Source organism: Choloepus didactylus, chromosome 4 (genome assembly GCF_015220235.1).
Source record: "Choloepus didactylus isolate mChoDid1 chromosome 4, mChoDid1.pri, whole genome shotgun sequence".
NCBI classification, from domain to species: domain Eukaryota; kingdom Metazoa; phylum Chordata; class Mammalia; order Pilosa; family Megalonychidae; genus Choloepus; species Choloepus didactylus.
In genome coordinates, this window is record NC_051310.1 from 97,695,323 (window position 1) to 97,709,382 (window position 14,060).

Here is a 14,060-nt window from a genome sequence, read left to right on the forward strand (position 1 = left end):
GGAAAGCTGGTTCTAGCTGATGCTAGTTTTCCACATAGCATTCCTCATGGGTCTTGTTTCTGGTCAGGTGATCAAAGGGCTAAAAAGACTCTCTGGAACACACTTAGCTCCAGGTTGGTGAGAGGATGCTCTTTCTTCCCCAGAGAAGCTGGCATACTGCTCCCTCGGGCCAGGTTGCAGTGAGGTGGCCTTCAGACGTTCTGTTTTGCAGCCAGAATCCAATGCAGACTCTATTTAGATACTCTCTGCCCTTTACTGCTATGTGTTTTATATCTTGGCTTCTTCCAGAAGTAATCTAAGGTCTCTTACAGGTTCAAAGCATATACCTTGAGAAGGGGAGGAAGTTTGTAAGCCCCAAGGGTCTCTTCTTAAACCAAGACAAAATGTTATTTTCTTATTCACTATTTTCTTTAATGGAGAGATGAAGGGGAAAAAAAAATCACACAAGCCCACACATTCTGATCCATGCATCCTTTATTCCATCACCAACCACTGTGCTGCATCCAGGCAACAGTACACAAACTGGCAATCAACCATAATCCAGTTGTACAACAATCTGAGGCTTCCAGTACATTTAAGGCTTTTAAATTTGAAAAAAATAAAATAAAATAAAACCAAAGAACCCCCAAACCCAAATCCTCAACCAATACAAGTAGTGTAGCAATTTTACACATCTTATATTTTTGATGCTTATTCAGCGCAACTCCAGTGTCAAAAACCAAATAACCCCTAAAAGAAAAAGATTAGTTTAGTGAAATTTTAATTACATAAATTCTCCAAAGCATAAAGTTGTCATTTTGTCTGGAAATGTTATAAAATTTTTAATAGCAAAACATAGGAATAAAAACATATTAACAAAATGTATTCAATCATTTACATTACAAACAAGGAATTCGCAGTTCATTGTTGTAGCCTGACAAAAGAAAACTACCCATTAAGAATCTATGCACATTGTAATTGGAAATATGTACAGTACTTTAAAAAAGCCTATAAGGAGGACTTTACAGAAGGAAAGTCTGCTAGGCTCTGTTAGACCAACCAGACAATCAAAATATTAAAACTCTGTTGGCTAGTAATAAATTTACACTTAAAAAAAACCCCAGTTTCATTTTGTTTAAGAATATTCCAGTTATATTTATATGGTTACAGTTGTAGAAGCTGTTCATGATAGTTCCAGTAAATCACCCTTCAATTGATTTGTTTAGGGGAAGGTCAGCATGTTGGAAAAAACTAACAAAGGAGTGTTCATCGCAATAGTTTTCCAGTTACACTATCAGAGCTTCACAAATGGACAGAACCCATGAATCCAGTGGCGGAGAGAGCTGTGTTTCAAATACTGAGAACACTGGTGGAGAGAGAGTTGAGTCCTGCATGTATGAATAATAAATGATGGGTAAGGTAGAGAAAACAGATGTGAGCATACTTTATACAGCACTAGAAAACTGTTCTCACATTCAGCTGTCATTCCAGTTCCTGTAAGGTAATGAAGCTGGAGATTACTACTGTTCGGATTAACAGGTGTGAATTAGAACAACCTCTAGATTCAAAAGATTGAGATTTCATCAGCTCTTTGATTAGAATACCCTAGAGGTTGGGCACTTCTTCATGGTTATCAAGCCATTATAGCTATCCAGTTAAAGCATGTGCAAAACAGAGGACTCTTTGTTCACAGTAAATGAGGTAAAATCAAGTTTTCTTCTTCAGGAATTGGGAAGTTCGTGAGATATGAACTGTTTTAGTCTTTCAAGATATTGTGCATAAAGCTCTATGTCATTATGCCCGGCCCCTTCAACCCAGAGGGGTTCCACGGCTCGGGGGCAGCGCTCATACATGGCCAGGCCGTGGGAGAAATCAATGACCTCGTCCTCCGTACCGTGGATGACCAACACGGGAGAGGTGACTTTGGAGATCTTGTCAATGCTGAAAAACAGAAAGAGGGGAGGGGAAAGAAAAGGGACCCCTTTAGTTAACACTCTTGGAAAATATACATCCTCTTTATTGATAAGTTAATCAACATCTGCAGGCAAGGAAGTTAACACTGTGTTGTTGTGGTTTTTTCATTTTCTTATTTTTTTTAAATAAAGTTAAAATTTTGGAATAATTAGATTTACAGAAAGTTGCATAGATAATCCAGAGTTCCCATATACCCCTAACCTATTTCTCCATAAGGTTAACATCTTCTATTACAGTAATACATTTGTCAAAACTAAGAAACCAATACATTGGTATATTACTAGTAACTCAGTTCTAGACTTTATTCAAATAACACCAGTATTTCCACTAATGTCCGTTTTCTGTCCCAGGATCCATTCCAGGATACACATTTCATTTGGCCATTGTGTTTCTGTTAAAGCTTTTTAAATTAAAAACAGAGTTCCTAAAAACCATCTAACCAACAAAAGAGTAACTAGCATTTTTGATTTATTCATATCTATGAGATAGGACTTTATTAAAAAAAACAAACAGGCCAGAACTCATATATCTGAGTGAATGACTCCTGAAGTGGGACACTGAATCCACTGCCACTCAGTTTTTCAGAACACTCTTTTGAGAGTTACCTTCAAGAGCTGACTAAGATACTCACAAAACCCATTTCATAAAAGCAAATGCGTCATTTTTAATCAAAACCTGTACTACTTAGGCTCAAAAATTTAACTTAATCCCTAGATATGACTCCAAATGACTTCTGACTTTTTACAAAGCTCACATCTACCCTCAAAGGATAAATATTTGAGGATCTTCAAAAGAATGCGCTGCAGGCTCTGACAGGATATTCCAAAGAGGAAAGCAAGTGCCACAAAGCCTTGATGGGCTGGGTATCTAGGTGGCTTCTCGGCAGGGTAACAGTCAGTTAACACAAGAATAAGTCAAGAGAAGTGATCTCTCCAGTTTGTCCTCCTGCCAAAGTCTCTCTCATAGTTTACCTTCTGTCCACATTGGATCCTTGCCAAAGTTACAAAAAGATATTGGTTGATATTACCTGTGGGAATCTTTTCGTTAAAAATATTAGCTAAAATTTATTAAACATTTATAGCCAGGTGCTTTGCAAGGAGCACCTTACACTCAAAATCCCATTTAACCCTCAATGAAGCATATCAAGAAAGGAACAATCCTCTCGGTTTTACCAATGAGGAAACTCAAGTTCGGAGACATTATTAAATAACTGAAACGAGGTCGTGGAGATACTACAGGGTCCTGACATCAATTACACATTCCAAAGATCTACAAACAACTGTCATCTAGGCTTTACTAAGAATTTGTGAAACAGTCGACCACTTGGAGACATCCCAGGAAGATAGCAAAACTTCACCACCATGTAATTTGTACAGATAAGAGCTGCTGTGGCAGTCTTCAAATTTGCAGATTAGAAATCTTGTTTGGAAACCTACTCTCTCCCCATATTTAACTTTAAAGTGCCTTGCTCTCCTAAGAATTGAGAGAGCTCAATCATATTCAATTAAAAAGATATTTACTTCATGGCTGTGATGGACCTGGGACTGCACAGTATGCTGCAAATTTTAGAGAACGTCTACTGCTTGTAGAGTGTATCTGAAGTTTAAAACATATATATACATACTTCTAATATATTGTTAATAAGTTGCAATTACTTGTCATGGCTGTATTTTAAGTTATATACTAATTTAAAAGTCAGGAAAAAAAAAACTTTGCATTTTGTTGCCAGGGTAATTCCTGGCAGTTCTTTCCACAGACATGCTAAGAATCTGTGTTTCAACAAACTGGCCTCTCATTACCAATTCAGCACAAATAAGGCCACATTTGAGGGGCACATTAGCCCTACTTGGCATTCCTAGCCACACCGCTAGAAATTTGCAGCTCAACTTTCCCATGAAGCTGAATGTCACTGAATCCTGGTATAAACCACCCAGGAACTGGAGTTCACCAAAGGTGTTAACACAAGATTTCTTCCTGTGAAATAAGACAATCTGTGTAACAGATGTTTATGTAACCAAATGATGTTCTTGCCCCCCGACTTCTTTCCCCCCAGCAAGTCAAAGTAGAATGACAGCAATTAACGGGCAGTCAAAATCCTGAAAGTTAGGCTATTTCTGCTGAGGCTCTCTCTATAAAATAGCAAGATGAGGTGGCCAGTCCTGTTGTAACAGTCTTAGGCCACTTTAAACAGTGTACTTTGGGAAAAGTTTAGGGGGAAATATGTTTTACTAAATACACCTTCCTCAACTTAGATTTTTTTAAAGAAGTATAAATTTTCAAACAGAGTTATCTAAGAAACCGATGCGCTTGGTACTTTTGCATTTCTAGTCAAGTTATCCATTTCTTTCCCTTCCTCTTAGTGGGAATCAGAGAATGGCAGGGATTTGGTTGGCAGTGGCTCCGCATCACCAGGACAGGCTAGAGAGGACTGTAGTTGGTGGCGGGCTCTAGTTCTCCCACTTTCCCTTGTGCGTGTAGCACCTGCTGCAGGGAAACAGCACTGGGGAAAGGGAGAGAGCAGGATGAAAGAAGTGCCCTGCAGGGGTCTGGGATAGGCGCTGGGTATGTTCACTTACGTTCCCAAAGATCGACCTTTGGCTTGCAAGTAACTTAATCTTTTATTCTATTTACAAAGATTAACCAAGTATGGCACTTCTCCCCTTACCTGCGCTGTCTGATGGAAAAAGTCAGAGAAATTTCAAAATTGTAAATACTTGCATTTTTTATTTAAGTGGGTATACCACTGCTAATTGCCTCATCACATATTTTGTATTTAGTGCTCCATGATTCAACAGCATCTGTCCATGTGAATAAATGCATGAATCTTGAACTGGAAGCTTCTTCAGGACATGGGCATAATTCTTTTGATCCTGCCCAGGGTGCTGTATGCAGTGGAACCAATCAATCCTAATCTCAGAACAATCAAAATCCTTATATATCACCTGGTAGATTTTTACAAATGACTCAGGCTCAGGGAATAAAATCTTTCGCTAATGTGTGTGTGTGTCAAGTTCACCTCTACTACTCCAGGTGACCAGCACAGGGTCTCATGGATGGCTGCACTTGGTAAATATTCATTCCTGGCATGTGGTTAGTGGAAGTGTCAAATCCAAACCCAAGTCCCCGGACTCTGTAAAGAGATTCAACTGCTAATTGGCTGCCTTAGCATTGCCTTACAAATGTGGACTTACCTGGGGAAAGCATCAAAGCAGTATGTTTTCCTGGTGTCTGGAAAAGCCACCCGCAGACCAGACATCAGAGGGGAATGGAGAATGACTGCTGCGCACTCATACCGCGATGCTAAGTCCACTGTGGGGACGGTCCCAATACTCTGGCCATACAGGATGATGTTCTCAGGACTCACGCCGTACCTGCAGAAATCAGACAGTGCATGCCATTAGCTATGGATGAAGAGAGAGAAAGCAAAAACATGTATACATGCAAAACTCCCTTATCTACCATTTAAAATCATATCATCTAATTTGAATACTGTAGCATAAAATAAACGTGAACTTGACAAAAATAAATGTTAGGGGTGTATTTAAGAAAACTCTCTAGTAACTAAGATTCTCTGTTCTTAAAAATGTTGCAGAAATAATGAACATAACCTCCTTTTCTGGCCAATTAGCTACACAAATGTACTACAAATTTCATTTTGGTATCCATACAGATTCATCTCATTTCCCATTATTCCTTCTTTATATTTTCTTTGATAACCATAAATGCTTTTCTAGAAATAAAAATACAAATATATTTGTCAAACCATAAAATTTTTTAAGAACCCTGCAAATGGAGTTTTAATAAAATATGAACATTAACATTTATCAGAGAAAGGTTTACTCCGATAAACCTTTCTTTATTTGAAGACAATTCTGTTTCCTTTAGACTCTTCTCAGTGCTAAACCCTTCCTAGTCATTTATCTATGATCTCCCAATTCATTCTCTTCCATCTGTTAGTTGGGCAGATAGCTAAGCGGAATGCCGACCACATTACCCATCCTCCCTTGCAGTCTGGTGTATCCAGAGAACTAAGCTCTGGCCAATGGGATGTACGCAGAAGTGATGTGTGCAACCTCCAGGCTACAGCTTTAAAGGGTAGGATGTGCTCTCCCCCATCTCTCTCCTCTTCTTCTTGTTTGGGTGCAGACATCATGGTGAGCCACCCCAGCCCATGCAGAAGAATGCAACACCCTCTATATGCTGGCAGAACAAAATAGAAAGAGCCCAGAAAAATATCTGCTCTACTTATAACCTACAAAGGATATCCATAATATATAAAGAGCTCCAGGAAATGAAATGACAAATAGGCAAAAGAAATAATGACATATCACAAAGAAGAGACATAAATGCCTAATAAACACATAAAAGGATGCCAATGCAACTAAAAGATGCAATACTAAACTTATTACAGTTTGTAAGAAGTTACAAACTGTCAAGGAATGGGAAATTAGGACTCTGCTACACTGATGTAGGAGTAAATTGGTAGAACCACTTGGGAAAACAATTTAACATCTGGTAAAGTTGAAGCTTTATGATCCAATAATCCCACTTTTGGGTAGAATGACTTACTATAGCTTAGAGACACATGAAATGCTTTTTGAAGACAGCCTTCAGTGAAAAGAACTCCCATTCTCTAGCTGAGGGGGATAGAGGATTTCAGCTCAACCTCCCCCCTCAAGCTCCACAGGAAACCCTGAGAACAACTTCAAGGAGGGAATAGGTATTTCTGACTGGCAAGCCTGGAGAAGGGCTTTACAGAGAGCTGCCATGTGGGTGGTATGTGAAGGGTGGGCATGATTGGAACGTGAAGAGACAAAAAGGACTTTCTATGTGAGAAGCACAATGTCGACCAGCCTAAGACAGAGCTGGGGAGACAGGCTGGGGACACATCTTGGAGGAACTCGAATGGGAAGTTCCTCCTGTTTAAAATGAAAACAACATCAAAAACAAACAAACAGAAGGAGGATCTAAGATGGCGGCATAGAGAGGAGTGGAAGCTAGTTAGTCTCCCTGGAACAACTAATCAGCAACCAGGAACAATTAGTAAATAATCCATAATAACTGCGGAGGGACAAATGGGACCATCCACTCATCATACACCAATCTGAATTGGGAGGAATGCCTGAGATCACGGCATAAAATCTGTAGGTAAAAACTGTGGATCCAAGTCAGGAGGCCCCTTTCCCCCACAGCCCAAGCTGCAAAGCCTCATGGTGCTAGAGAGAAGCTCTCTCCCAGCAAGCAAATATAGCTCAGCTGAGCTCCAACTAGGGTTTTAATTAACAAGCATGGTCTGCTTGCTATGAGCTATGAATCCCCAACAAACAGAGGCTTTGGGTGATGACTGACCTTGGAGAGCCAGAGGGTGGCCATGGACTGGCCCTGAAGGGGGCTTTCTGTCCCTGTTTCGGCTCAGTGGAGAAAGCCTCAGCCATTTTCAGTCCCCAGCGCTCTGACTCAGACAAGGGTGGAGACAGCACAGGCAGAGTCTATTCAAATGCAAATGACCGCTCCCTAGGGGCTTATCTTCCCCAAGAGGAAAGGGGTGCCAAGCTCTACTACCTGCCTTCCATTCAGAACCAGACCCCAGAGCCTAAGGGAAAACAGCCATGGGCCACACCTCCTTATACCAGTCTAGAGTTACAGGCTGGCAGGCACCACCTGCTGGGCAGAAAAGCACAGTGACCTGAGGCCTCACAGGGTGTACCAATTTTCTAAGACACACCCTCAGGGAAACCAGATACTGAATATTTCTTCCTTCTGGGACCTGAGACCATTCTGGTCTGGGAAAACCTGATTGGGGTAATCAAGGAAACCATGCCTAGACAACACAAAACTACAACCTACACTAAGAAAAACTAAGTTATGGCCTAGTCAAAGGAACAAACTTACACTTCAACTGAGATACAGGAATTGAAACAACTAATAATAAGTCAGTTCAAAAAGTTTAGGGAAGATATGGTGAAAGAGATGAACCATATAATGAAAACACTGGGTGTACATAAGGTAGAAACTGAAAGTTCGAAAAACCAACTGGCAGAATCTATGGAAATGAAAGCCACAACACAAGAGATGAAAGACACAATGGAAACATACAACAGCAGATCTCAAGAGGCAGAAGAAAACACTCAGGAACTGGAGAACAAAGCACCTGAAAGCCCACACACAAAAGAACAGATAGAAAAAAGAATGGAAAAATACAAGCAACGTCTCCAGGAACTTAAGGACAAAATGAAAAGCAAGAATGTACATGTCATTGGTGTCCCAGAAGGAGAAAGAAGGGAAAAGGGGCAGAAGCAATAATAGAGGAAATAATCAATGAAAATTTCCCATCTCTTATGAAAGACATAAAATTATGGAATCGAGAAGTGCAGCATACCCCAAACAGATTAGATCTGAATAGGTCTACGCCAAGACACTTAATAATCAGATTATAAAACGTCAAAGACAAAGAGAGAATCCTGAAAGCAGCAAGAGAAAAGCGATCCATCACATAGAAAGGAAGCTTGATAAGACTATGTGTGGATTTCTCAATAGAAACCATGGAGGTAAGAAGGAAGTGGGGTGATCTATTTAAGATACTGAGAGAAAAACCACCAACCAAGAATCCTATATCTGGCAAAATTATCCTTCAAATATGAGGGAGAGCTTAAAATATTCTCTGACAAACAGACAATGACAGAGTTTGTGAACAAGTACATGCTCTACAGGAAACACTAAAGGAAGCACTGCAGACAGAAAGGAAAGGACAGGAGTAAGAGGTTTGGAAAACAATTTTGGGAGATAGTAGCACAGCAATGTAAGTACAATGAACAAAGATGACTGTGAGTATGGTTGAAAGAGGAAGGCTGGGACCATGTGGGACACGAGAACAAAAGACGAAGGATAAAGACTGGGACTGTGTAACTCAGGGAAACCTAGGGTGCTCAATGATTGTAATAAAAGGTACAAATACATTTTTACATGAGGTAGAACAAATGAATGTCAACATTGCAAGGTGTTAAAAATAGGGTGGGATTGGGGGGAAAATACAATCAATGCAAACTAGAGACTATAATTAACAGGAACATTGTATTATGCTTCCTTTAATATAACAAAGGCAATATACCAAAGCTAAATGCATATGGGGGGGAGAGAATAGAGGAAGGATATGGGACTCCTGGCATTGGTGATGTTGTCTGACTCTTTATTCTACTTTAGGTTAACACTATCTTTCCTTTTGTTGCTTTCTACCTGTCATATTTTTGTTTCTCTCTCTCTTTCTCTCTTCTTTTTCTTTTGTCTCTATGCCTTCTTTGACTCTTCCTCCTTCTTTGTGGAAGAAATGGAGATGTCCTTATATAGATAGTGGCGATGGGCTGAATACATCAACTATACAGGTAACCAACGATTGTTTACTTAGGATGGAATGTATGGTGTGTAAACAAAACCATCTTAAAAGAAATGGGATGAGAGAGATGCTCAGACAAAACCCTAGACATTTTGGAGACAGCCATTGAAACCAGAACCAGGAGAGAAGCTAAGAGATGAAATCCAGAGTTTGTCCCCTAGAAGCTAAGAGAGGACTCCCCAGAAGCTTTGAGAGAAACACCCTGGGAGAAACAAGCAAGGATGCACAGGAGCTGAGAGAGACAGAACTAAGACAGGGGCCCAGAGACATTTTGGAGAAAGCCACTGAAACCAGAAGTTGAATCCAGGAAGGAAGTTTCAACAGAGTCAGCCATGTGCCTTCCCATGTGACAGGGGAACCCCAGATGCCATAACCCTTTCCTCAGAGAAGGTAACTACCTCCTGATGCCTTCATTTGGACACTTTCATGGCCTTTAAATCTGTAAATCTGTGAACCAACAGACCTTCATTGTAAAAGCCAATCAGTTTTGGTATTTTGCATTTCGGCAGCTTTAGCAAACTGAAATATAGTCTTATCATCCAATCCAGTAATTATACTCCTACATATTTTCCCAACTGATTGGAAAACTTATGTACACACAAAAATCTGCATGCAAATGTTTATAGTAGCTTTATTCATAATTGTCAAAACCTAGAAGCAACCAAGATGTCCTTCAATAAGTCAATGGTCAAAATAGGATGGTTCATCCATATAATGGAATATTTATTATTCAGCCATAAAAAGAAATAAACTAGTAACTAAGAGAAGACATGGACAGATCTTAAAGCACATTGCTAAGTGAAAAGAAGCCAGTCCAAAAGGCTACAAACTATATGATTCCAACCACATGGCATTCTAGGAAAGACGAAACTGTAGAGTGGCTGCCGGAGTTTGGGGTGTGGGAAGGGTGAGGGCAGAGGGCTTAATAGGCAGTAAAACTATTCTGTATGATACTGTAATGGTTATACATGACGTTATGCATTTTCCAAAACCCACAGTATTTTTTTTTCAAAATAAATGCAAAATTTAATGAAAAAATAAATAAATAAAAGAAATAGGTTGATGAAGAAAACTTGAGGGCACTATATTGAGTGAAATAAGACAGATACATAAAGGCAAATATTGAATGGTCTCACTGATATGAACTCATTATAATATGTAAACTCATAGACAGGAAATACAAGTTACCAGGATATAGAACGAGGCTAAAGAATGGGGAGTGGTTGCTTATTGTGAGCAGAACGTTCAACTAGGGTGAATTTAAATATTTGGAAATGGACAGGGGTGATAGTAGCATGTAATGAGAATAACTAACAGTGCTAAAAGGTGTCTGAATGTGGTGGAAAGGGTAAGCTCAGAGTCACGTATGTCACCAGAAGGAAAGTTGGAGGTTAAAAGATGGGAATGTATAAAACAGTGAACCTTGTGGTGGACAATATCCATGATTAACTATACAAATATTAGAAATCTCTCTCATGAACTAGAACAAATGTATGACACTATAACTTGAAGTTAATAACAAGGGGCATATAGGAAAAAATACATACGTATTGCCAACTATATACTACAGTTACTAGTATTTCAACATTCTTTCATCAACAGGAACAAATGTACTATACCAAAACTCTGACTCAATAATGGAGGAGGTGTGATTAGGGGTATGGGAGGATTTGAGTTTCCTTTTTTTTTGTCTTTATTTCTTTTCTGGAGTAATGAAAATGTTCTAAAAATTGAAAAAAAAATTAATTGTGGTGACGGATGCACAGCTGTATGATGGTACCATGGGCAATTGATTGTACACTTTGGATCTTTGGATGATTGTATAGTATGTGAACAATTTCAATAAAATATATATATATAAACAGACAAACAAACAAACAAGACAGGAAAAAGAGATGGTCCTCTCTTCCCCAAAACATCCACCCTCCACGTTATTTCTAAACGAGGTGTCAGTGCGGCCCTGCTTATTTCAATCAAATGTGACCCAGCCCATTCAAGGTAGGTCTTAATCCTTTTACTGGAGTCCTTTATGAGGATAAAAGAGAGAAAACACCCAGAGAGTTTTTAGAGAAAAAAAAAAATGCCCTGAAGATGCTAAGAGAGAACCCACAGACACTCAGAGAGAAAACCACTGAAATCAAGCTGAAAGCAACAAAATCCGGGAGTGACGGACCAGCAGACACTGGCCATGTACCTTGCTATCTGACAGAAGAACCCCAGATTCTAGCAGCCTTTCTTCAGAGAAGGTATTCTCTTGTTGATGCCTTAATTTGGACATTTTCATGGCCTTAGAATTGTAACTTGTAATTTAATAAATCCACATTGTTAAAAGCCAATCTATTTCTAGTATATTGCATTCTGGCAGCTTCAGCAAACCGAAACAGATGTCATAGCAGATGAAGCGAGAGAGTCAAGACCAGATCAGAGTAAAAGCAAAGCAGATGCAAGGTCCTGTTTGCTCTCTGTCAACTCCAGGTCTGTTTGCAAATCCAACTGAAATCTCCTGAATCTCTTCATGAAATCTATAATCCTTCACTTAAGTGTATAAACAGATGCTGGCTACACACTGTTCTCTAGGGAACATATTTCTTTTATAATAGTCTCAAGTTAGAGTGTCAGCAAATCTTACTAGGGTAAGTCCAGGATTACCACAGCTGGTCCTGGGTCTCATAGCATTTTCTGACATTCTGAAATCTGACCCTTGGCAAGTGGATATCCTGAATAGTTCAGACTTACGTAGAAGGACGGGAATCGGGACAGGAGGTTCAGATATTAATGATATCAGACTGTCAAAGAGCCTGCAGTTGCACGGTATCTTACATCCCATCATCACACAAAACTAAGATCTCTCATCTGAGAGCCTCCTCTTGACTGTTATCACCTGTTTCTCCTCTTCTCCTGACTCTCTTTAACCCTGTCTTGACTTGATCATGACCTCTAGTCCCTCAAGTTTCTCCCAGGCCAGTATTCTGATTTCATGTCTCTATACCCAAGCACAGTCCATCATCATCAATCCAGAGTGTTATATCCCAGAACCCTTTGACCTACTGATCATTCTACTTTGTTATTCATCAGCCCTGGGCTTAGACTTAGGCAAGAGAATTTGCCAGAGAAGAAGGCAGCGAGGCAGGCTACAGACAGTTGAGGTCTTCTCTTCCCACTGAAACCATGGCTCCATCCAACCTAGAAGTTGGAATCCATGATGTTTTTGATCACAGTCTATGGTAAAGGCTCAGAATCCATTCAGTCTTGCATCATGCATTTCTTCTAAGTAACTCAAGAGGAGGAAGACACTAACAAGATAGTACTTGGTAGTATCATATTGTAAGTAAAAGGTCAGCAGGGAGATGTCACAGAAAAGCTATGAGGCCAAGATAAGCCACAGCTCTGAGTAGGTAGAAAGATTAAAGCTGTTGGACGTAGAATAAAGGGGCTAGTTAGGCAGTGGTATCAGGATGTCTGCATGTGTGAGAAGGTCAGGAAGAGAAAATGACCAAAACAAAACAAGGATAAGACTGGGCAGTGGGGATTAGGAAGTCTGAGAGAGAGCTAGCACAGCCCAAAGGTCAGAACTCACAAAGAATCTACAGAATAGGTACAGGACACCAGCAGTTCCAAAAGAAGAAAAAATGCCTAGGAAGAAAAGACTGAGTTGGGGAAAAGAATTCAGGGAGGAGCCCATCTATAAACTCACAGAAGTACACAGATGATGTGAAGGGGGCAAAAAGCAGGGTGAGTTCTGATAAAAAACTAACAAAACTCAAAACAGAGCAGTAAACGAAGGCTGTTAAATAGGTTCCACAGGCCAGCTAGGAGTCAGGAAGACAGAGAGCTCACAGGCACGTTGTGGGTTTGGTGGTCAGGGGAGCCTTTACTACCTTTAAAGGTATGATGTGACAAAGTATGTACTTTCTGCATCACTGAAAGACACTCAAGATAGGCTTGTTATTGACCACCATGTCATTCTTAAATGTTCTTCCCCTTTGGCTCCCCCAAAGTCACACTGGTTATATTTATTCTTGTCTGTCTAGGTACTCCTCTGTGTTCTCTTTGCTCACGCCTCTTTCTTCTCCTACACTTTACCTGGGTATTCCTCAAAGCTCAATCCTCACCCTTTTCTGGAATTTTTTTCTCTTCATATTTATTTCCTTGAAGAACTCTCTGAAAGCCTGATGCCTGACCCAAAGTAGTTGTGTAATATATATTTAAATGAATAAATGGGTGGCTGGGGTTTATCAAATTTGTTTATTCACTCCTTATCAGTTATATCACTCACCTTAGCTCCAGCCCCACCTCTTCCCACTCTACTGGTATTTCTTCCTAAGCATCACACTCAATTCCTCCCAACCTTGACTCTTCACATTTCCTCCCCTATCTTTCCATTTCTACCAATTACCATTCCCTTTACCTCACAAACATGAGAATCAGGACTAAATTTTCCACTCTCCTCTCTGCTTTGCGCCTCACATACTTTTAGTTACTAAGTCCTGCCATTTCTACCTTTGAGATGTTTTCCATACTCATCACTTTTCTGACACAAGTTCTGTTGCTTTTATCATTGGCATCTTGTGGTCCAGCTATCAGGATATGAATGTGCAAAGTTTGCCCAATAATGAGCGTCTCCATCAGGGTAACCAGCGTCTGTCACCCAGATATTATCTTTTTGGAATCCTTACTATGGCTGTCTCTATATCCACCCCCATATCATGCTTAGACT

The 14,060-nt window shown here is 39.9% G+C and overlaps 1 protein-coding gene across 1 annotated transcript in view; it reads right to left on the minus strand.

The window, feature by feature from the left end:
• Positions 1-456: 456 nt before the first annotated feature.
• The window catches only part of ABHD17C (abhydrolase domain containing 17C, depalmitoylase), a 62,389-nt gene continuing 48,785 nt past the window's right edge, over positions 457-14,060 (minus strand). The window contains exons 2-3 of the mRNA XM_037833230.1: positions 5,145-5,324; positions 457-1,920 (exon numbers count right to left, since the gene is read on the minus strand). Of these exons, the coding sequence (XP_037689158.1) occupies positions 1,701-1,920; positions 5,145-5,324 (400 nt within the window). The 3' untranslated portion in view covers positions 457-1,700. The remainder of the gene's footprint in view (positions 1,921-5,144; positions 5,325-14,060) is intronic.